We start from the raw sequence: 23,640 nt of genomic DNA, 5'->3' as shown, positions 1-23,640 counted from the left end.
TCATTTCTTTTAAGGACTAGTGTCCATGCACGCAACGGCCAGCTCGGATATCTCGCTTCGCAATCTGAATGCACAAGTTCACCCCTGCGCCTTTCTTCGGTATAGTGGTATAACCCCCGCTCAACTGCCGTTTGAAATGGCCATATAACAAAGAAATAAAGGTACATGAAGTCCCGTCTCTCTTAATACGAGGTGGTTTTAATGCCGCTGCCCGGTCGCTTCTACGGTTGACTTGCCCAGGAGAGATAACGGTCAGGGGGGGACTTCATTTTTCTTTGTTTAGGTAGCGAAGAGTCTCTGCCGGCGCAGCAGGAAGAGTTCGTGCAGGGCTGCGTGAGGCACTGCCCTGAGTGCCGGCAGCACCAGCAGCGCCTGGCCGAACCTCGCCGGGCTGTGGGGCCGCGTGTGTCGCATGTACTGCTGCAGCGCCAGGTGCGACTGCTCTAGCAGGCACTCCACCTGGCCAGCGGCGCACAGCTCCCGAGGGCAGTCTGCGTCACACAAGCACCCGGAGGAGAGGGGAAGATTAACAATACGCAGGCAGATCATTGCAGATTGCACAATACACTGTACACGAACTCGAATTATTGTAGGACTATAAAAAGAACGAAAAATAAAGTGTCCCTGAAAAACATAAGCACAGATGCATAAACCAGTGTGCGTGAGGATACGCGCACCGTCTTCAAAACTGCGTGCAGGTTATTGTATGTCGCCGACCGACAAACGATGGAGTTGGAAAAGATTGGAAGCAGGGAGCTCGAGGGAAGAAGACGAACCCGCAAGCACACATCCTGAGTAAGGCTAGTCATGCGCCAGTTAAACAGGCTGCATAGGGGCTCCACCAGAGTGACTATGAGTGTGGCAGCAATGTAGCGTCATTACATCCCATCCACACTCTCCGACTTTCCTTTTCTTCCCTTTCCTTATTCATGCGCTGCTCTAGCATAATTATTTCACATTGCTTTACCGGTTTTACTATCAAGACATCGGTGCCCGCTGAATGTTCTTACATTATATACACTAGGTGTCCATCACTCCCCGAATTCTCAAGGTTGATAGCTAATACGCGCATCGATCACTTAAACACTTTCTTGCACCGGCCGTTTTATATTCAACAGCAGTGACCACGTGTGGACCACAGTACCTGAAGCGGTGCCACAGAAGTTCCACTCAAATATGCAAAAAAGTCACTGACGCTTTCTTCCTGCTTGCAGACAAAGGTGTGCATCGATATCGTAACAGGTTGGTAGTTGTGCAAATGTAAAGCAGCCCCATTGGGCGTCGGGCCATGTGTTTGTTCTACTGACCTTTCCTGCAGAGCAGAATGGTTTCCAGGAGGGTCCTCTCAACAGGATCGAAAGCAAGCGCTTTGCATTGCGCGATGGCCTGCTGGATTTGTCGAGCGCTGGTCTGGAGCTCCGCCTGGGCATAAAGAGGCTCTTCTACAAACACATGCAGCGGCCCATTGCATCAAATTTTAACGCCGCGGTCGTATAATGGCTTAATAAAGGTATCTAAGCGAATAGTTTCTTTTTGCAAATGAATAGAAATTCGTTTCTATCAAATGCGTTAGACCAACACCAAGGTCGCAGGTGTAGTTTACGAATGCTCGAATTATTTTGTGCCGTTCGAAAGTGATACAAAAAGACGTGATGAAGTTCTGCGTCATCAACAAAAAATAGGCGATTCAGGTTCAGGTTGCGCTGTATGCTGTGGCGTCCCGATAGCTATGAAACTCCAATGGCACACAGGCTCACAGCACGTATGGATATTTTCAGCCAGCTCTGTATGTGATCCGTTTCTTTAATATCATTGCAATTTAGCCTAAGTCTCTGAAAACACTTCTAATTTTGCTTGTTCATAAAAAAGCATCAGCAGCCTAGGTAAAATAGTCGTCGCGTAGACCGGAGAATGAATTTGAACGACCTTCAGCCCAACCACGTTTATCCCTCCCTTACGGTACAGTTCGGGTTTCCACCGATATATGGAGACAGTTACTGCGCCATTTCCTATCCTGAATAATGCGCTCAGTGGCAGTTGCTTCAAAAAGGTTAGCACAGCCAGTGTGTAGCGTAGACAGCGTTGCATCGTGTGAAATAACGGCACCTTAGTGCCGTGCGATGTCAGTTCACGTTAAAGATCCCCAGGTGGTCGAAATTTTTCCGGAGCCCTCCACTACGGCACCTCTTTCTTCCTTTCTTCTTTCACTTCCTCCTTTATCTCTTCTCTTACGGCGCTGTTCAGGTGTCCAGCGATATGAGACAGATACTGCGCCATTTCCTTTCCCCAAAAAACTATTAATAATTATTAATTAGAAGCAGTGATGACATACTCGGGACCAACGTTCTGGAGGAAAACGTAGTTTACTGCGCTTGAGCGAATTTCGTGCGATAAGATTGGGAAAAGCGTTCCACTAAGAACAGAAGTGGACGGTTGATAGAATCTCTGCGCGCCGAATTTCCTCGTGAAGTGGGCCTAAATGGAAGTAATATATTGGCGCTTGATAATCCGGGAGTCACACTTTGCAGAACTCGCATAAAGAACTGCTCGACGCAGTCAAAGCACGGGCAGGTTTCCTGTGTTCTACGCTCAAATGAGTACAGGACGGGAGGAAGTGCTGAGCACCTCCAATTCCCATCGTGATTTTGTTTATACTCACTACAGAGGTAATAATGGAGTAATTACTGATTGGCATCCACCCAAGCGCAGCCACACGGCTACAAAGGAAAGCTATACAGTTTTCTCAGAAACTTCGCAGTTAAAGAAATATTCGTCCTGGTCCGGGGTTCGAACCCGGGACCCCCTCTTCACCGGAGCAGTCGCTCTATCAACTGAGCTAACCGGGGCGGCAAGCTTATGGGTAGGGCGAGAGTGAATTGCTCAATAACTCTAAGTGGGAACAGTGTTGGTAAAATGTTTAGGGGAATCCCCCAAGGTGGAGTAGATTTGTAATAAGGGAATACTTGCTCATTGGCATCTACCCAAGCGCAGCCATACGGCTACAAAGCTCAGTTGATAGAGCGACTGCTCTGGTGAAGCGGTGGTCCCGGGTAAGAACCCCGGACCAGGAAGAATTTTTCTTTAACTGCGAAGTTTCTGAGATACCTGTATATATAGCTTTCCTTTGTAGCCGTATGGCTGCGCCTGGGTGGATGCTAATGAGTAATTACTTCCTTTTTACCAATTTACTCCACCATGGGGGCTTCCTCTAAACATCTGACCATCATTGCAGAGGTGTAGCTACACCTTTATTTAAAAAAAAATTATACAGCAGTCAATTTTGGGTAAGCAAACCGAGATGATCAGTGAGTTAGGAGTGAGACGCCAGGCATATTTTCTGTAGCTTAGAAAAGATGAGGACCTGTCTGCGCTGCAAAATGAACTTCTGTAAAACTAAACCATACAGTCTATCAAGCAACTTTAGGAAGATATCAGAATGAATTCTTCATATTGTAATTTTCCTACATCCTACTATATCAGTGCCGGTAAGAAAATGAGGCTAATTTTTCGCTTTCAGTCGTTGCTTCTGCTTCTCTTTCAGCAACAAGCTGCCTGAATCATCCAGAATAATGCTGACTGGTAAAACTTGGGTTCACCTATCGAGGCGGCTTAGCGGCTTTGGCGTCCGGTTGAGGCTAAGGTCGCGTTAACGAATTCTGGGCGCGGTGGCCTCATTTCGGTGGAGGCGAAACTTAAAAAGGGTGGAGCGCTTCACCACGGCGACCTTCACAGCCCATTTGCACCCACTTGCACCTTGGCGACGTTAAACCGCACACACTAAGCCTACAATCATCCCGTATGTCGCACCCTCATACACCAACCATTCCGCGGAGCGTCAACCGCAACCACTGCGTTACTCTGGTGCTCACCCCCATCGCGGAGGAGGAGGCTGCCATGTGTCCGAGCAGGAGGATCACATCCAGTGGCCAGTGGGCGGCCTGCAGCAAGAACAGCTGTGGCCACGCCTCGTCCAAGATGGCCGCCTGGTCGGCGGCTGGCAGGGTGCGGAACAGTTCGTTGGCCCGCGCACGGCGCAGAGCCACCAGAAGAACCTGCGCCGCCACCTCGTGCAACACGTCCTCGCCTTCGCCGCCACCGGTGGTGCTCGGCCGGTGATGCTGGTCTTGCGTTGCTGCGTGAGACACCGACATGCTTGATACTCACCGCTAAAGAACAGCAACAGAATCATGGCCCAAACGCTGCTGCGCATGCACCGCTGCATAGATTCTTAGGATCGGAGGAAAATGCCGCAGAAACGACAGAGAGTGAAGGGACAAACAAGGCGCTGTTTGTCAGTGCCGTGTACTTGTACTTTTTTATTCGGGAGTGAAGACAGCCTGGAGCTTGGAGTAGTTAACAAAGTCTAAGCTCCATGGTTGCGAGTCACAAGACCAAGATATGGAGGCTATGGAGGCTTTACGGCTCTTCTTACACAGTTTGGCAGGCAGCGTAGTAGGCGGCCCGAATTTCTTGACGTTGACATAAAAACACGCTACAAGCACAGCCGAACATGACAGTCGGTTCGCCACATTGTCCAAGTACTGTTTCCTGTTGATCTTTAGGATTAACTAACCGCCCCTAATCTCTAGTCCAGCCGTAGATGCCCAGATCACACGCGAGAGGAGCATGCGCATGAGTGTACGCGGCATTGTGCAAAAGTTCAGCCCCGAGTCCTAATTTGAGTAAGCTGACCGCTTAAAGCGAGAGAGAGAGAAAATTAATCTTCAGTTCCTCGCCCAGATGCCGATGAGGACGCACGCAAAAAGGCACCGAGACCCGCGCGCTTTTTGAAAACATTTTTCATGCGTCTACCGGAGCGCGTGTTTCCTAGATCTCATTTCGCTAGCTGAGGGGCAGCTTTTCAGTTTGACAGGGTCCGCACTCCGATTTAAAAAAACTGACTACAGGACGGTTACGACTGTGTAACGTGAGATTCAGCGATAGCTGTGTAGGCATTTAGTTTTGACAGGCGGCTGTTCTAAACAGAGCCACCCGTATACGCTTATGTGACCCAGGTCGGTCGTGACATCAGACGACGAGATGCAAACTGACGCACAACATTAGTAAAGGCTTTAACACATCGCACGTGGTGTCTTGCGGGATGATAATTCCATACCCGGGCTGCCATGGTAACCGGTGAGTGCGTTACCATGGTAACCACGGTAACGCACTCACCGGTTACGCCAACGGCGACGGCGACGCGTAAGCCAGGGATGATCGTCTAACAGCTATCGCTGTAAAACAGTGTCGCCAGATGACCTCTTGGAACAGCCAACATCGCACCAAAGATATCGACCTGTGCTAACCAATTAAGCGAAGAGAAGAAATGAAGAAATTAAAGGGCGTGAGGAAGGAAGTGTGCTCTTTGGCTGAGCGTTATGGATGCGAGTTACGTCTGCAAATATACTATGTATCTGTCACCGTGATCTAATGCGACGCTGCCTGCTGAAATCGCGGGCAGAGAAGCCTGGAGTGTGTCCGTACCGTCTGCGAGTTCCGGTGGCACTGAGTCTCTGTGCGCGGGCAGCACCCTCCGGAAGGCGCTCGCGCCGTCGCTGCTCCCAGCTGGGCAGCCGAAGTCCAAGCCAGCCAAGAGGCGTGCTGACGCGAACAGAGACGAAGGGGGCTCGCCTACCGCCGCCAGGTGCGGCGGTGCCGGTGGCATGTACAACGGCGGTCTGGGCACATTGAAAGCAGGGACACACTTGGTGCAGGTGGTTGGTGTACTGATAAGTGATGTCATATCATGTAGAGATACGCCTATTGTCACATTACGAGGACGATAAGCTGGCGAAAAAATCAAACTCAGTGGCGGCTATAAACAAACACGCTCAGTTCGCAATTTTGCAAATCTGAATTGTTGAGCGCGGTTCTCATCAGCGCTGTATTGAAACTTCGAGAAATTTTTACCGTTGACGATGCAAAACGAGCGACACTGCTGGCCCCGGAAGCAAACTTTTTGGGTCGTACATGTTTTGACGGACACTGTGCCTATCAGAAAGGGCACATTGGACTGGAGCGACACACTTGATCGAAGTTAAATTTGCGTTAAGTGAAAGTCAAATTCCTACCTTCTTGCCATATATGATTCTCACAACTACTCTCTTCTTTGCACCGTGTGCCGCGGATGCAAAGCGTTCCCGTGCCGTCCAATTTGTAAGCGACGTTTCCGACGCATTTCGCAAGGAACATGAATATCTAAAACTGCTTCTTTATAGTAATAAGAGGCTTTTCCTCGCTCGCACAGGCACACCTTCCATCATGAGCTGCAACACTGGACGCTGACAACAAGCTGACTTCTTCGACGACTATCTCTGTCTTCGTCGGTGTGTTTCGCTTTCGCGCTATGCTTCTTGCTCTATACAAACATTTATCACATTGCATGATGGCCTCCTGACTTCCTTACTGCCTTCGACAGAGCCAGATTGGCGAACAACGAGGTGGAGAGATCGTGAGCCGTTGTAAAGTGCGTAAAATAAACCAAAGACTGCACACGTATCTGTATAGTCAACAACTTCGAGCGCCCATACACTGTTCATATTGACCTTCGCACTCACTACCTATCACCTGTCGCAGTAGTTCAATGTATATGGTTCTGGAATGCTCAGCCCGAGGCCCCGGGAATGAATCCCGGCCATGGCGGCCGCAATTCGATGCAGGCGAAATGCAAAAACAAACGTGTGCTATGCAACGCTAGTGCCCGTTAAAGAACACCAGGTGGAAGAAATAATCCGGAGCCCTTCTACGGCTTCCTCAGAGACTAGGTGAATCTTCGGTACGTTGAACTCAAATAACGCAACTTTCCCTACCTCAGGAGCAGCGCACCCGTCGCTGGCACAGGAGCCGAAGCCGGTGCGGTGCAAGGCACGGCCAAGCCAGCTGCAGCGGCCGCAGCGGAGCCCGTTGGAAGCGCCAGAGGAGGCAGCGTGGCGGATACTCCGGCGCCGGGGCTGCCAGACAGGAGCTGTTGGATCCTGGCCGACAGGCCACGGGGGGCACCGGGAGTACGAGGCGTGCGGCCGGCTGTCGGAACGCTGGCGCCGCCTTCCGCACTTGCTCTGTTCTTGTTTTTGTTCTTGCGGGGGCCGCGCTCCTCTTGCACGGCTGCATTTAGAGCGGAGCACAGAGAAAACTCACCGGGTTCGAACCCGACCACGGCGGCTGCGTTTTTATGGAGGCAAAACGCTAAGGCGCCCGTGTTCTGTGCGATGTCAGCGCACGTTAAAGATCCCCAGGTGGTCGAAATTATTCCGGAGCCCTCCACTACGGCACCTCTTTCTTCCTTTCTTGTTTCACTACCTCGTTTATCCCTTCCCATACGGCGCGGTTCAGGTTCCCGCCGATATGTGAGACAGATACTGCGCCATTTCCTTTACCCAAAAATCAATTTTCATTTCATTTTTATAAATGCTCAAGGTAAAGGTTAATATTAGGGATGGTGGCACAGCCTTCTACGAGCTTGAAAGCCAAGACCTTTATTCATATATATTTTTTATGTCCTTCCAATGTGTGCGTACACCTCGGCCACTTCCTCTCTCCAGTGTCAGGTAACCGCAAAGGTCTGCTACTTGATCTTATAGCTAGGAATTACAGACGATGTGCCGGTGAAATACCGTATCTTTGTGCCGGTAAACAGATCCCCTGTCGTCAAATTCTAGGGAATAAAATCTCGCAACAAGGATTCATATCCCCATGAGTTCCAGGCAAAAGTCCTGCTTCTCAACGTTAACCCAAATGCGGTTCGCTAGTATGGGTGTTCCCATGAATGCATACAAAATATTTCTCAACTGTAGATCCAGCAGATTTTCCTTCATGACCTTTCTGGACACTCTGCTGCGGGCCTATGGTCCCGCACAAGCACACAACATCTTATTACGCATATCGAGTTGAATACATGCACGACAGAATGAGAACTTAAATCAAAACTACGGATAATATGCTGTTAAAGCGCAAAAAACTTGGAGGATATTTGACCTCTGGGAACAGCAATCTGATTTCGACAAAGAAACAGACCTGGAAGGGGGCTCAAAGCGCCCTATTGCTACGAAGTTGTGAAAAGCTGACTATACTTGGTGGCACAGTGAGTACTGTCAGTCTTCCAACTGCATTAAAGTTGCAGGAGTCATGAGTTGTTTAGAAACATCGTAAAAGACAAATATGCATTATAGTGTACGCGGTGTCTGATAAGTATATAATACTACTGCGGCGAAAATGGGGAAGCTGTTTATGTTCCGCGCCCGCCAGATTAGTTCTGACCTGTATATTGTTTGCGTGGTAGCGAGCTATATTGCGAAATATGCATTTGTATTCATCCGTAAAGCCTCGTAAAACGAACGGAAGCTTGTATTAGTACTAAAAGCCTATATCGATCCGATCCCCAGCGATCCCGAAGCACGTTTGCTTACGATTGTCTAACTGTTCGGCGACGCTAGCGCATGTGCAGAAAATACGCTGTCCCAGGTATATGACAAAAACTTTGATGTACATATTTGCGATCAGCAGGCACCCACATAAATAAGGCTACAGAACAAGATTGTTAGGACACCTGACAACATGTCTCGCGGCACTCCCCAAATGAACGGCTCACCAAATAAATGACATGAGATCGACCTGCACAGTCCTACCAACCCCTAAGCCCATATACTCACAATTTCCCCGTGGCAGAAAGGAATCAAGGGATGAGGCGTTACAACAGCGCATCGCTGGAAAAAAAAAAAAGAATCCGTCTTCGTAGACGCAGCCAGCTACCCAAGACACAGAGCCATGGGGGCAGCGGCAATCGACTGCGCTCACAAGGAGCTAGCCAGCGTCACGATAAGGGGTTGTGGCTCTACTGAAGTAGAGGAGACCGCGGTTGCTCTCACAGTCGCCGAAAGCAAGAAAAGAGGCTAATCCCTGGTGATCATCTCGGGCTCGCAGTCTGCCTGTCAAAATTTCCTGAGAGTCAGAATTGACAAGAATGCTGTCCGCGTTCTAAGGCAAGGTGGTTCAGGCGAAGGAAAAAACATTTCATCTTGTGGGCACCGGGACACGCCAGCATGGTCAGCAACCACGCAGCCGACGTTATCGCACGACGACGAATAAACCGAACGACGGCTGATGCGTTGGGACTCAAGCCAATTACCCAGACGTAAGGCGACCTACTGGAGCACCTTAAGGGACTAAAGAGGGTCTATCCCCCGCCCCATAGCCAACTCACTAAAGAGCAGACTAAGCTGGAGGCAGCTCCAAAGAAGCACATATTTCCATGTTTATTTATTCTAAACAAGATGCACCCCGCTACATACAAACCCTCAAGCCCGTGGTGCGGAGATACAGCCACACTATAGCACACCACACGGGGATGACAACACAACCCTGCAGTCCCAGTCATACGCAATGCCACGCCGGAGCAGTGGGAAATAGCGCTATCCAGCTGGGAACCCGGTGATCAGCTTTCACTGGTCGAACGGGCCAAAGCTGCTGCGGCCGCCGCAGAAGTCCTGGACTAGGGACACCGCCCATGAAGACTCCCAACACACTAGGAGAAGTGATTAAACGTTTTGTCGCTCTCTTAAACTTTCTAGTGGCCAAGCTGCTTGAGTCTTGTGAGCGAAGAACTAACCTCTTCTACAGCAGGATGGTGCCATGTGGCGGGAAAGCTCACTACAAAACTAGAAACCTCCGCCTATAAAGATGAAGTGTAAAGGAACATGCCACTCGAGAACGACGACAATCGGAAGAGGAGTGCACCCGGTATGGGAGATTACCGTTAGGAGCATCGACTATGCTACAGGATTGGCGCTTCGTGGATTAGCCATTTAGCTCTGTGTGTATATAGGGCATGCGATAGGTTATAGTTTCGCACAGGCGTTCATGCTGAGCAAGCAGTCTGGGTGGAGCTCATATTGAAAAAAAAAAATGGCAGTGGCTTAACTTGGCTAACCCTGGAATTTAGCGAAAAGCAAGCACGCTTGCTAACCGTCTGAAGCTCATCGATGGCAGCACCGCTACACGCTCGTGACAGCCGTTCTATGTATACCCACACGGCCACGTGGATATGATGTGTGTCACATAGTCTTACGACACCCCCATCGGATGTCATCACGTGGCTTCACATCACCCCATCGGATGTTCTTAAGGTCAAACCAAAAGTCACCCAATGTCAAAGGTCAGAGGTCAACTCAAGGTCAGAGGTCAAAGTTCAACCAAAAGTCATGGGTCGAGGTCTGTGGTAAAGGATTAGACACCATAACTGTACCACGTACGGTGATACACGGCTTACGTGGTTGGGCTGAAGGTAGTTCGTCATTCTCTGGACTATGCGATGACCGCTTTACCTAGCGTAGTGAAGCTTTTCGCTTCACAAGTTCTAGGAAAACATGCAATGTTTAGTGCTCATGGTACACAACGTGTTTCACGCTCTAAATAGACTCCGCACAGATGACCAAAACATATGCGATGGTTTAGCTTAGAAAAATTTCACCGAAATAAGAAATGCTACTATTATATAGCGAGTTCATCTAAAGATTGGAGATTTTTAATGGAGCAGACATGCGGAACACAGGAAATGCAGTTTGCTGAGCAGTTATAAATCTGTTGAAACACCATTCCGCAACGATTTTTACCAGACACCTGTATGCCGAAACACATTCACTCCCGACTGGCGCAACCGAGATATTAAGAATGCAAAGCAATCAGCTCGCATGTGCAATCCGTGGCGTAGGTCGACTGCTTGGTCTTTCAGAAACACCGCTTCAGGCTTCTACTTACAGATAACTTCCATATTACGATAGCAAAACACATTCGCTTTCTGCTTCTGTAAAGCGTGCTCTGCCACATCAAGAGCTGCACTGTTGTGAAGCTGAAGAGGCACTCCACCGGAGATGCAATAGCTTCAGTTAAAAATGAATCACGCTACAGGAAACAGTTAGCAGTTCAGAATGTAAAAGTAAAAAATGCCTAAATAAAATTAAGTAAATATAACAGGAAAATTTGTGCACACATGTCGCGTAACTCAAAGTCTTGAGGCGCAATACGGAGCGCTAAGACATGATCAATAAATATATTTCTCTTAAAGTTACCAGAATGAGCACTGTTTAGCCGGATTCATCTCCGAGCGACTCGAACAGTTAAACGCAGTCGCAAACGGCGCGAATCGCGACAAGGCGACATTCACACGGAGCCTTGCAGGAACGACCGCCTTGAAACGAAGCCGTTCCCGCACCTGTTCGTCGCTCTTCCTGGGCTCGCAGAACATGGAAGCCCAGTTGACGAAAAACAGCTGACCGACCGTCAGACTCTTGAGCTGGCCCGGAACCGAAGCGGTGCTGTCAGCTCTGTCGATCAGGCGCAGGTAGATGTTGTAAAGCGGCTGCAGCACTGCGCCGTCTTCGACGTTGACGTCCATGAAGAGGTGCTTGTCGGCAGAGAGGTCACCCCGCTCGTAGTACTGGCCCAGCAGGTCGTGGAAGCGGTCCTGCAGACATTTTGCTCGCTCGATGAAACGGAGCTCCGTAGTGGACGTCCACCAATTCCTGAACTCCCCGTCGGCGTCGACATGCGAACCGCTCTCGCCGATTGCCGCGAACATGCCTCGCAGTAGTTCGCCCAGGTAGAAGAGCGCCGACGAGACGTCGAACCGATTCGACATGCCGAGGAGGAAAGCGACGGTGGCCGGAGACACGGACACCTCGTTGCGGTCTGGTTCGAACACGAAGCCGGGCCGGAAGGCGCTTTCCGTGTCCGTGGTGGGTTGGTGGAAGCGACTCAGGTCTTCCATCTTCCAGTACATGTCCCTGATTGAGAGCAGCAGGGTGTAGTAGGTCTCGATGAGGCTCGACCTCTCGGAGATAGAGACGCCCGAGGGAAGGCTGTGCAAGGCGGCGTCTTGGTCCTTTGGCGCCAGGACGACTTCCATCCGCTCTGTCTTGAGGATGGCGATCTTGGCTTCTTTCTCCGACATCCAAGGCGCCTTCGACACAGCCTTTTTCATTTCGGAGCGGGCGAAATTTTCAAGCCGGTGCAGGTCGTTGGCACGATCGCCCGACAGCATATCGGGTGCCTTGCTGAGAACGTGGGACCATACAAGAGACCTGGTTCCAAGCGGGTACAGTCTCTCCAGGAGGTACATGCAGGCCTCGAGCCTGTCTGGGAGACCTCCAGTCAAGTGGTACTGGTGACTCAGCGGTACCATGAAGGCAGCTTTGTTGGGCGGGAGAACCGGGGACAGGTGCACGAATAGCTTGTAACCAATGTAATTCAGCAGCGCATTCGACGACACCTGAGGCAGGATGCTGGACAGGCGGTCGAAATATACGGGATCCAGCAGCACGAGCTTGTCCCTGGAACGCCGGTAAGCGTTTTTATCCAGAAAATGCCTGAAGTAGGAGACCCAGTTCCAGTGTGGATGCGATTCGATGCCGCTGATGCGTTCAGTGACGTGCAACTGAGCCACGCTGCGCATGGCGTGAGAAGAGGCCACGCTCAGTTTTTCTTCCAGGTCGACGATGTTCGAAATGCCGAACTGGGCTGCCCTGCGTGCTGGTATCCACAGGGAGAACACGTTGAGGACGAACTCCGAGTACGCCTTGACGCCACGTCCGGGGAACAGGTCCTTGTACCGTCGGAGCAAGATGGGCGGCGCGTCGACGTGGAGCAGGATCGCGTTGCTCGGCGCGCGTTCCCTGACGAACGTCCTGACGAGCGTCGACAACCCGAGCATCTTCTCCGCTCTCGCGGCAATCACGTCGACGTCCGTGACGTGCGTGTGCTCGTCGTAAGGCCAGCCGTTCAAAAGCAGGTCGGCCATGATCTGCCTCAACACGTTCCAGTCGGTGTCCCTTCTGGAACCGGACACGCAGCTTTGCAAGACCATAGACGCCGCGCTCATGAACGTCGTCCTGTTTGTCGGCTGCTGGCGAAGGTGCTCCCACAGACCCAGCATGACGGATGTCGACGCCGCGTAGGTGTACGGCTGCGACTCGACACCACGGGTGAACCATTCCGCACTGCACACGTGCGAGTAGAAATCCTCGCATGGCGCCACCAAAGGGTTCAGCTTGTGCCGGAGGTATCGAGCCTGCCACCGGCACGAGGCCGGTGGGCAGCCGCCTTGTTCGCTAAGTTCCGGAGCCGGCGGTGGCGATGTAGGTAAAGATGGTTGATGCCGATGGGTGGCCGGACTATTCTGCGCCGGTGTGTAGTTTGGGGCTTGCTTGAGGTCAGCGACGCCAACACCACCGCTGCTGTCAGCGGGCGAGAACTCTTCGGACGTGGCCCTTAACAGCCGGATCGCGATGCCCACGGCGAGTATGAGGAGGACGAATGCCAGCAGCGCGATGAGCGAGTAGGCAGAGCGCGAGTCCAAGCGGCCACGAATTTCTTCGTGGTCGTCGCTCTGGCTGCGCTCTTTACTCATCCACGGCCTAGGCAGCCGCGGAGCAGCGAAGACCAGGGAATGATCGCGCACAATGCTCGGGACGGCCTGGGCGGGGCGGCTGGGGCGCTCCCTTTCTTGAATCAGCAGCTGCTTTGCCGAAGGTGTCTTCTTTAGGGCGCGTCGACGTTGGCGACGTCTCTTGCGTTTTGAGCCCCTCTGCGGAGAGGACGGTGGCGTCGCGCCAGTGGCGGGGGGCGCTATTGATGCTGGTCGAGACAGGCCGACGCCAAACGTCGGCGACATCCCGGCAGCTGCGGGATACGCGGCCTGGTTACAGGGATAGAAGGGTGCGGCTGGGTATCCCTGAAACAGCCCAGAGTATCCGCCATAGGCGTTTCCTGGGCCTTGATTGTAGCCGTAAGAAGTCATCGGAGCCGGAGGGTAGCCAGGCAACGGAGTCGCGAATGGCGTTGGCGACCATGCGGCTGGATAGCTTGGTGCAGCGCCAGCGTTGCTTCTGCGGCGCTTCTGGGGCGGCGAATTGTTCAGAAAAACCGTGGAGCCGAAGTCGTTCATGGCGGACTGCTTCGAACACGGAGCGAAAACTGGGCTTCGGAAGCAAGGCGCGCGTGCTGGGCCCGTGCAGCGAGCTGTAGTGTCTTCTTCTTCAGTAAACGGAACTCATTTCCTAAAGACTGCTAACGAGATTGCACACGATATCCAAAGCACGAGCCAACGAAAGTGAACAAAGAAGAGCGCGTTATTTAAAACATCGCTATGGAAACATAAAACACCGCCACGAAATCCCAGGCTTTTTCTTCAGAAAGTTTTACTATAGCGACAGGAGACGACGAAGCAGTCAGTGGTGCGGAACGGAGCGCTCGCGCTAGGCCCGCAGTTACTGCATCATATGTCATCCTCTTTTTATGGTAGCAAGCTGGTTTCTTCTCCTGGTTAACCTCCCTGCCTTTACTTCTTCTCTTCCTCCTCATGCCACCATGTAGTCCTGTTTTTATCGGCTTGGCAACGCACTACAATATACACCACAGGCGGGACAAAACTAGACAAGCTAGCAAGTGCCTCTGGGTGGGTACAAAGCCTGACTTCTCCAGAAAAAAAAGAGTGTAAGAAGAATGCAGAAGGCAGAAGAGAAGATAGAATGAAGAAAACAAAGAAATAACTCAAGCACGCACTGCACGAGAAGAATTACAACTCAACCACAACAAAATAGACGTAAAAAAAAGAAAAAAGGTACGCACATTTTCTACGAACATCGGCTGCAGTGACTCTGAGCTTTCTTTACTCTCGCTTGAATTACTGCAGTGCCTAGAGACTACATACGCCGCTTACGTGGCTTTTGGTTGTTGTTGATGCAACTCGTTAGGACTGATGCTTGGGCGAGTTGGTATACCATTTTCAAAAAGAACAGCGCGAATTAGACAAGGCCTGGAGGAAGGCACACATAGACCGGCGCTGTGTGTCTTCCTTCAGTCCTTGTCTAATTCGCGTTGTTCTTCTTGAAAAAAGTTGTTGCAACGTTTGACTCACTCGCTTCGTATGTGGTAAGCAAACTTTGTGCCGAAACAAGTTAAGGCGGGGTAAAAATCATAAAAATGAAGGAAAATCAACTTGACACACACACACAAAAAAAAAAAAAAACTGACGCGCGGGCGGCGTGAGAAATATCAATGTATGAACGGCTTTATCTTAAAGCTACTGGCGCATGGCTACTCCAGGTGATATCAGTACTTAGGGTGATCTAAAACGCTTAAAACGTTTAAAACTTTAGGGTGCTTTAAAAATGGCCTATTCACGTAGCGTTTTCGAAGCAACACAGTGCGCTTTCAGACACGCTGTTGCAGAGGGCTCCACATTAATTTTGACTGCCTGGGTTTTTTTAAGTTCTACTAAATTTTTATACACTGGCGTTTCCGCAGTTCGCATACATCGCACTGCCGCCTTCGCAGTTGGGAAACGTATACTGCGCACGTTTGTAATTTTGTTTCTTTATAAATCAGGACGCTCTCCTGCCGACTGTTTAACAAATACTCAGTTCAGCAACATAGTATTTAAAAGAAACGGCTTAGCTACGGCATCTGCACTGTGCACCGCGATTTCACGAAAGGCAGGAAAATGTGCGAGTAAAACACGTTTCATATGGGCCGTATTAATCGATGGAAAATTAAGGTGAAATAATGTACCAAGGCTAACTACGTTCTCAAAGCAAATATAAGTAAACAAAAGAGGTGGTCGTCTGCGCAGTTGAAAACAAGAGTTAACGGCTGCTTCAACATTTATTCTTTCTTTATCTCTTGACAGGAGGTAGTTCAACAGGAACACTCGGAAAGCGCTAGTAGATGCAGTATTTCCAAGTTCACGAGACAGCACCGTGCTGCGGGAAAAGAATGGAGCTCGAAGCCTTTTGATCGTGCAGAGGGTTGCTCTTGAGCAATGCTTAAAAAAAAAGAAGTTCATGATTGAAAAGACACAGCTAGCCAGAGCTACAACCCAGAACTCTCAAACAGCGCCCGCGGAGAGACAGAGGCAGAGCAGCCTCGCGACCAAGTACCGAGAGCAGCCGTCAGTCGAAGGCACGCGGCAGAGCGCACGGCCTCCTGACAGCCAATCAAACGCGAGCGCGTGCCGCCCTTTGTCGACCAATCCCGAAGCGCTTTGCTCTCTCCGTCCCTCTCTTTCACTCTCTCCCGCTCGTTTTGCTGGGCCGCGGATGCTGAGGAGGAGAGGAGGTCGGGATGCGGGATCGAGGCGTGATGGACGCAGTGGAGAAAGTCGCTTTTATCATTTCTTTTTTATATATATTAACTAGTTCACGTGTGCCCCTTCCCTCGGCGCTTGCGAGCTAAGAGAGAGGCACTTTGAAGCCTGCAGCTCACCGGCTGCTTTGTGATTCTGTGTCCCCTCTCCTCGGTGGCCAGCTAAAACTGTCGCGATGGGGCTCCCCTACTACAGGAGCGCGCCGCGCTGGCGGACGGTGCTATAAATTAAAACAAAACGAAAAGAAGGCATGGCGTTCGCGGGGAGTTGAGAGCTTCTTTGTCGGTTCTAATGGACTGCAGGCGCCGTCGACTCGCGTGCAACAAGTCCGCTTCGGAGCTCTCTCTCTCATCTTCCACCTTCAATGCAGCCTTCTTCGTTCGGGTTTTACCTTCAATGTTCTTCCTTTCTTTTTCAACCTCTCTCCATTTAAGGAGGTGTCAATTTTCTTCAGCAGACAAGCGGACACTTTGTAACTGTAGTGCTAATATTTTTCTGAGCTCTTAGCTTATCAAAGAATGGTATTCCACTCTTGGCACAGCTTCTAGCTCGTAAGTGGTGTGTTTTTTGAATACTAACCTACACCGTCGAAAAAATTCCCGGACTTTTCGACTTCCCTCGCCCGTGAAGAATTTTAATATAGACCACCTGTCTAAAAAAAATTTGAGCGCGGGGCGGCTGATAAATTCTATAGATATTGTGCCACACCCTTCTCCCCTTCTTCATACGAATGCGCACTGACGTGCCAATCATATTTGACGCTGTTATCGCAAGTTTTAGTCATCTGGATGCGAAGCAATTTGTTTTCAACTAACAACCCTATCAACTGGGGTGCCAGTGCAGTGTTAAATCGAAGCGCGAGAGGGCGGGCGCTTACATCTGCTCACGGCCACACGTCCGCTTCTCATGATTAGTGATGTAGCAATACAAGTCTCTATTTACGCCAGCACCAACCTTCTGGTGCTCGACTGCCCCAAAGCCACTACACTTTGCGTGTCTTCAACCTTTTTTACATGCAAAGAATTTCTGGGGTATCGTTTCGAAAAAGTTCACTGGTCGCTATCATTTGCAAGGCCAGCGTGTTAAAGGGAAATTGAGCGCAACACTATTCACTCTTGTTCTTAGTGAAAATTGGTTCTATGGCTCTTTCAAAAGACGCATTCATTGCCTAGAACATTGAATTTAAAACTCTTCCCGACATTTTGTTCCGACTCGCGATGTCGACACCGTAATTGTCTCTGTGATCGCCGTCTAAAAGTGAATAGTGACGTAGCGTATCCTCTAGGATCCGCGCAGAAAGAACTGTCGACACGACGCAGTTTACTTGCGAAATCGACCGGTGAAGGCGACACATGTATTTAGTTTTTTTGTTGTTGTTTTTGTAGCTAAAAAAAGCCCCATTTTCGGCGAGAGTTGTCTTCTCATGATTAGAACGCGGTAATTCGTCGACAAAGGACAACATCTACTTCTCCTGAGTGCGCTTTTAAGTGCAATAGAAGGCTTTTCCCGCAGCACTTATAGCAGAAACTTACTCCTGAGACGAACAGACAAGGACGCAAGAAAATGAAAGTGAATTTAAGGGGGGCGGGACAGTCTCTTCCCCCCCCCCTCCAAATGTGACCCTTAAATCCGCCCCTGAAAAAACGCGTCATTGTATGAAGCCGCGGTTGTCTTTAGTGAGTGGGTGTTGGAATCTCCGGCGTAAGATTTATTTTTGTGTTCGCTGCTCCGAAAAATGCAAACTTAACTCTATTGATTATCCACTGCAACAGGTATCGTTATTAGTAGCTCAGACTTTATTTATGCAAGTGCCCAGAGAGTTTTCGATGAAATCGTTTTGGGTTGAGCCCTTTAATCATGGGAAGCTGTTCATTCTATTAATGCCCACGTAAATAAAGTTAAAACTTCTTACCGTTCTTATTCATGCTGACTCCGAAGCACTTCTGCAGCCTGCAGTAGGGACACCAGTTTCTCCGAGCCTTGTCTATAACGCAGCTGCCATTTCCAGCTGTAAAAAAGAAAAAAAAATGTGGAAATATTTTGTCATCAAAAGGCAGCAGGTATGCATAACGAGTCGAAACAAATAAAGTATATAAAAAGGCTTGCGGGACATGCATGAAGCTGATGCAGTCAGAAAGCGCAAAAATTGTTTGGTCTTATTGGTCTTATTGCTTGTTAGGTGCATTTGTATGTTATTAATATATAGGGTCCGTTAATACTGATAGCAACCACAATAATGGTAATATTTACGATTTTCGAACTAGGGAATAAAAGTTCGTGGATGAGCAATATACATTGGTGCATCCTATGAACAAATACTGTGGCAAAGCAGGCAACACTGAGCTGCAGCGGAGGCAGATCACTGGTAGCAGGATGATCATCATCATCAGCCTGGCTACGCCAACTGCCGGAAAAAGGCCTCTCCAATGTCTCTCCAATTAACCCTGTACTGCACCAGCTGCGCCCAACCTATGCCTGCAAACTTCCTAATCTCGTCCGCCCAACTAACTTTATGCCGCCCCCTGCTACGCTTGCCTTCTCTTGGAATCCACTCCGTTACCCTTAAGGGACACTGGTTATCTTGCCTTCGCATTACATTCTCTGCCCAAAGCCATTTCTTCCTATTGATTTCGACTAGGATGTCATTAACTCGCGTTTGTTCTCTCACCCACTCTGCCCTCTTCCTGTCTCTTAACGTTACACCTGTCATATCACTTTCCATAGCTTGCTGTGTTGTCCTTAACTTAAACTGAACTCTTTGCGTTAACCTCCACGTTTCTGCCTCATAATGAGTACAGGTAAAATACAGGTGTTATATACTTTTCTCTTGAGAGATAATGGTAAACTGGGTAGCAGGATCGGTAGTATCTGAAAGCTGCGATATACTCTTGCTAGTAAAAAGGCAGCCGATAGACACAGGGTGCGTGAATCTAAATTTCCGTTCAAAGCAAAAGAGCGGAGATACATGATAATGGCATTGTGCGACACAGTACCAATTACTGCGGCCTGCTCGCGTGAGAGAAGTACTAGGTTCGAATTCAGATGCAGCCGGAAATGCAGCGATTGTTCCACCGAGAACAAGCGCCTCTCGGCCTAGTGTTTCGTTTTTCTGTGGAAGCGACCGTTAGAAAATGTTCCAAGCCAGTGTCGAAAGGGACGCGCCGCTGACTCTAGCGGTGCCGAAAACACCCACCGATGCATGTGTAAACGATGCCGCGGCGTATGCTGCGCTTGAAGAAGCAGCTGCAGCCGTCGCAGCAGTAGACGCCGTAGTGTTTACCATAGGAGCGGTCTCCGCACACCTTACAAGGCACTGGGACCGGTAGCGTGCGGCCTGAAAATACAGACAGAGAGAGAGAGAGGTATTGAAGCGGGGAAAAAGAAATACACCAGTTGACTACGATTTACATACATCGCCGTAGCGTTTACATTAGGTTTCGTCGTTTAAACTGAACAGAAAGCCAAAATACTTGGACATATAGGAATTGGTACACACCAACGCTTGCACGGGCGAAAGATGTATTATTAAAACATTAGTCACCGCGTATCTTCTATGTTCGTGCCACCGCGACAAAGGGAAAACTGCTCCCCTGCCTCCACTATGTATCTCTGTGCAGATTCCAAACAAAGGCGAGTAGGTTTCTGGGCCTGCGGTGCGCTATTACCTCCGTTTTCAAGGGTGGGGCCCGTGAGGTTCGCTGTTACAGAAAGCCTTCGGCAAGCAGCTGCCGTTTTTCCCGCTTGGCCTAAATGGCAAACGCAGATGAAAAATCGGCACAGGGTAGTTTTCCGTGGTACAACTGCACATCGACAAATACAACTCAACTACACAACAACAACAACAAAGGCCAGAAATTAGGCAGCCACCTACTTAAAGAACAGCTGAGAGCTTCGTGGGCGGTTCTTTTCTGCACGCAACCCAGACGTAGTCATCACAGGACCAGTGCGGAAAGTGGTCTTACTCAAGAGGTGTTTAACAAATCACAACCAGCATAGAAACCTTGTGCACAGCCGTAGGAGCTGCGGAACAGAGATATCAAATTATTTCGTTGAATGATGTTCCAGCTGACGTTATTCTTTGTTGTCAATACAGTTGTATGGGAGAATTTTACTAAGGCGGGGAAAGGAGGGAACGAGGGGGGGGGGGGGGGGGTCAGACGTCGAATAGGCGAAAGCGTCTTAGTATGTCGCAGACGAAGGCTCTCACATTCCTCGGCTGTCGAGAGCAATGTTGCCCACGTAATCCTCAGCCATGAGTGAGCAGATCGATTAGTATAGCAGTTGCTGTCCCCTCATACTTAGAAGGTAGCGCCATTCTTTGATGTTGTCGCTGTACTCATCACTTTTGCATTTATATTTTCTCTCTATCTCCCGCATGCATGGGTTGACGCGGTGCGGAAACTTGATGCATTGCTTAGCTAACGTTGATTGCTATTTTTCGTCGGAAAGGACCAGAACCGCAGCTGGTACATGCTAAGAACTGCCGCATCGTTGCACAAGAGGTTGGTTGCACGAATGATTAACCACTGAGGGAAACACGTAGTCTTGCATCAAAAACTGGTTATAATCAAGGTGTAATAAAAACGGCAAATCTTTGCATTTTTCTTCATATGTTAAGCTTTTCAACGCTTTTAGGAGAGCTCTTATGAATATATGCGCAAGATTTGAAGCGAAAACAGGCAAAAAAGAGGGAGCGTAAGAATGGAAAATAGCTTATTTAATTTCATTTCATTTGAATGTCGCTACCTTGTAAGTAAGTATTAACGGCCCTTTTGGGGTGCCTTTGGCATGCGGCGCTTGTAGTCGTGTGGTCCAAGTCACCCCAGCAGTTGGTGCACTCATGAGTGATGGTCGATATATCGCTGTCATTTGATCGTTCCGAGTGGAGAGGAGGAGGGCAGACTGGGAGCTTTTTTCTCTCACACTTCCATGGTAATAAAAGAACTGACGTTTAAACTCGGTGTGGGGATTAGCGTAGCCAAATCAACTACAGTAAGCAGTGTACACCTAGTCCTGTACGGTTAGCAAAAAAGAAACAGGGCGCTGTGACTGCATGGGGCTGCTTTTCTGTAAAGGTTTTTTTATGTTTTGCAGTTAGTACTCGTTTACTATCCCACTCTGCGGTCTGACATAGATGCCTAAGAAGACAATGCCATTCATGTTGAAACATGAATTACGCCAGGCAAGCTTCTGACAACTGGAAACGTGGAAACGCGAAAGAGTCCGTGTCCTTATTGATATCAGTTATTTCAGTTCAGGTTCTGCAGCATCAGGTCGACGCTACAAGGTGAATTGTCGCGGAGCAAAATATTATAATTTGAAGGTATTGCCTAGAAAAATATAACCTTAGAAATGCGCAAAAATCTGCTGCTAAACATGAAGCCACGCTCTTTTGATAGGAGGGCTAGGTGGTGTACAAGCCTATCAGCAGGCATACTAAATATATATATATATATATATATATATATATATATATATATATATATATATATATATATATATATATATATATATATATATATATATATATATATATATATATATATATGCAGTATGCCTATTCAGTTAGTTGCTATATTGCGCTGTAAATTCATAGATATGACAAGTAAGGTTGACCTGCTTTCCCAACGCGACATTGCTGACTCGGTCCCGCCACGTAGGCAAGTAACTACTGAGTTATTACAAATGAAGAGATGCGAACACTGCCTTGAATTTGCTGAGTAACGTCACTTTGATGCTAATGAAAGCCGGAAATTTCCATGCATCTTAATTCCGTTTGATGCGCATTGTAATTTAAGAAAAAGCGCATTTGGGTTCTCCTTTAAGAATATCATGTTTCCAGGTTTTCCCACATCTTCTATTTTATATGCATACTTTCTGAACAATCTATTTCTTTGTTCCTAACCCGTAACACGTCATGAATTGATGTGAACGCGGAAGACTACGCCATCGCCAAATTGGCAATCTACTATTCATACCACGGGCTGCCAAGAAATCAGGCTGGTATGATCCTGTTGTATAGGAAAGTTTTGACCTCGATTCAGTTTTGACCTCTATTAAGTTTTGACCTCGTTTACCGGTCGTTTGTAATAACTTTCTGACGGCGAGCTAATCGTAATAGCTTTAATTGTTTCCGAGTGCGCAAGTTTCGATGGAATCCGAAGAGCAAAATAAGGATCAAAACTTTACGTGTTCGAAAAGCTTTGAAGTTTTATGTGTTGCATAGGCAGATTCAAGGTAACGTCGCTTCGGTTAAAACCCCATGTTAGACTGAAAATATCTTTACTGCGTGGGAATACTACGCAAGGGAGTTTTGCACAAGCACTAGGAAACTGTGGTACCCAACTAGACACTGACCCAATTACCGTACCTGACGAAAAAAACAGTGCGTTACCGTGAACTGCATTTAGGGAGATAATTTTTTAAATCTTATCGCTGGAGAGCGCATCATGTGATAGACTGCATGTCATGTTATTAAAGTCATATTTCGCCTCAAGCTGTCAGAGAAAAGATAGCAATTGAGGTAAACGCACTGCAGGCATTATAATTTGTTTTTAAAACAATGTATCATTATTTAGACATCGAATTTATATATTGCTTACTTAGACGAGATCTGATCAACAGGAATTTGAAAAAAGCAGAAGTAATTCTCTATCGCTGCTGCTGAGGGTGCATGAGAAGCTTTCGGGGTCCCAACGAAAATGAAGAGAAAAGTGTTTTCAGAACAGGCATGCGTCTGATCTTTCTCTTTCTTTCTCATATCTTTACTTAGTCGAGTATTCGAAGCCTCTTAGCAAATTGACAGTAAGTACCAGCACTTAGTAACCTCGGACGCAAAACATAGACTCACGGCTGTGGAAAATAAGTCAGGCTTCGATGCCTGGCGCAAAACACGCAAAATACGATGCGCAGATTCACATTTCAAAATGAGCATGTATAAACGTTGCGAACCTTGTAAGTTTTTAAAAGTTACTGTCGTCCCTAGCTCCACATTTCAGCTCGCCAGCAGCTTCTCGAAGAAGCCATTCGCAGTTTTATAGCATGACGTGACATTCTGTTAAAAATGAGTTTGTGAAGACGTATTTATAGTTTAGACATAAGCAAAAACAAAACGGTCATTTGAGCACAGAGAATTTCTCTTTGTTCGCAAACAGGACGACGGCTGTTCGTGACCCGCTAGCGCCTACTGGAGCGGGCACTAAGTGACATGCGCGTTACTCACCCATGGCTGGCACGTTGACGGGGCGAAGCTGACCGAGATGGAAGAAGCAGATATCAGGCGGCATCCCGCGACGTCGCGGTCCGGCCAACCGCCGGGCGGTTGCCATGGCGACTGCGTCACTGGTCGTGGCTCTCCATTGGTCAGAAGTCAGGCTCACCTCGCCGCCGATAGGAGGAGCGCGCGGAACTCTCCCCATCCTCATTAATATTACGCTCCGACCTCGCGCGCCTTGGACAGCGACGGGGCGGCCGAAGCGGAGCGGGTTTCGATTAAAAATGTGATA

The 23,640-nt window shown here is 48.9% G+C and overlaps 2 protein-coding genes and 1 long non-coding RNA gene across 3 annotated transcripts; all 3 read right to left on the bottom strand.

The window, feature by feature from the left end:
- Positions 1-263: 263 nt before the first annotated feature.
- Positions 264-4,151, bottom strand: LOC144124108 (photoreceptor-specific nuclear receptor-like). The gene is made up of 3 exons (XM_077656770.1): positions 3,870-4,151; positions 1,308-1,422; positions 264-491 (listed from the first exon to the last, which is right to left on the bottom strand). The coding sequence occupies exons 1-3, from the start codon at positions 4,149-4,151 to the stop codon at positions 280-282; spliced, it is 609 nt and encodes a 202-aa protein (XP_077512896.1). The 3' UTR covers positions 264-279.
- An 805-nt stretch (positions 4,152-4,956) lies between these two features.
- LOC144124107 (nuclear receptor subfamily 2 group E member 1-like) lies at positions 4,957-23,421 on the bottom strand. Its single transcript, XM_077656769.1, has 5 exons — positions 23,358-23,421; positions 19,329-19,469; positions 18,048-18,143; positions 7,077-7,104; positions 4,957-4,999 (listed from the first exon to the last, which is right to left on the bottom strand). The coding sequence occupies exons 1-5, from the start codon at positions 23,419-23,421 to the stop codon at positions 4,957-4,959; spliced, it is 372 nt and encodes a 123-aa protein (XP_077512895.1).
- LOC144126374 (uncharacterized) lies at positions 5,390-6,963 on the bottom strand. Its single transcript, XR_013313483.1, has 2 exons — positions 6,810-6,963; positions 5,390-5,678 (listed from the first exon to the last, which is right to left on the bottom strand). It is a non-coding gene; the product is annotated as an uncharacterized LOC144126374 (long non-coding RNA).
- Positions 23,422-23,640: the final 219 nt, after the last annotated feature.

This window comes from Amblyomma americanum, chromosome 3 (genome assembly GCF_052857255.1).
Source record: "Amblyomma americanum isolate KBUSLIRL-KWMA chromosome 3, ASM5285725v1, whole genome shotgun sequence".
NCBI classification, from domain to species: Eukaryota; Metazoa; Arthropoda; class Arachnida; order Ixodida; family Ixodidae; genus Amblyomma; species Amblyomma americanum.
Note: the sequence above shows the minus strand (reverse complement) of the source record. Positions and strands in the feature narration are given on the sequence as shown.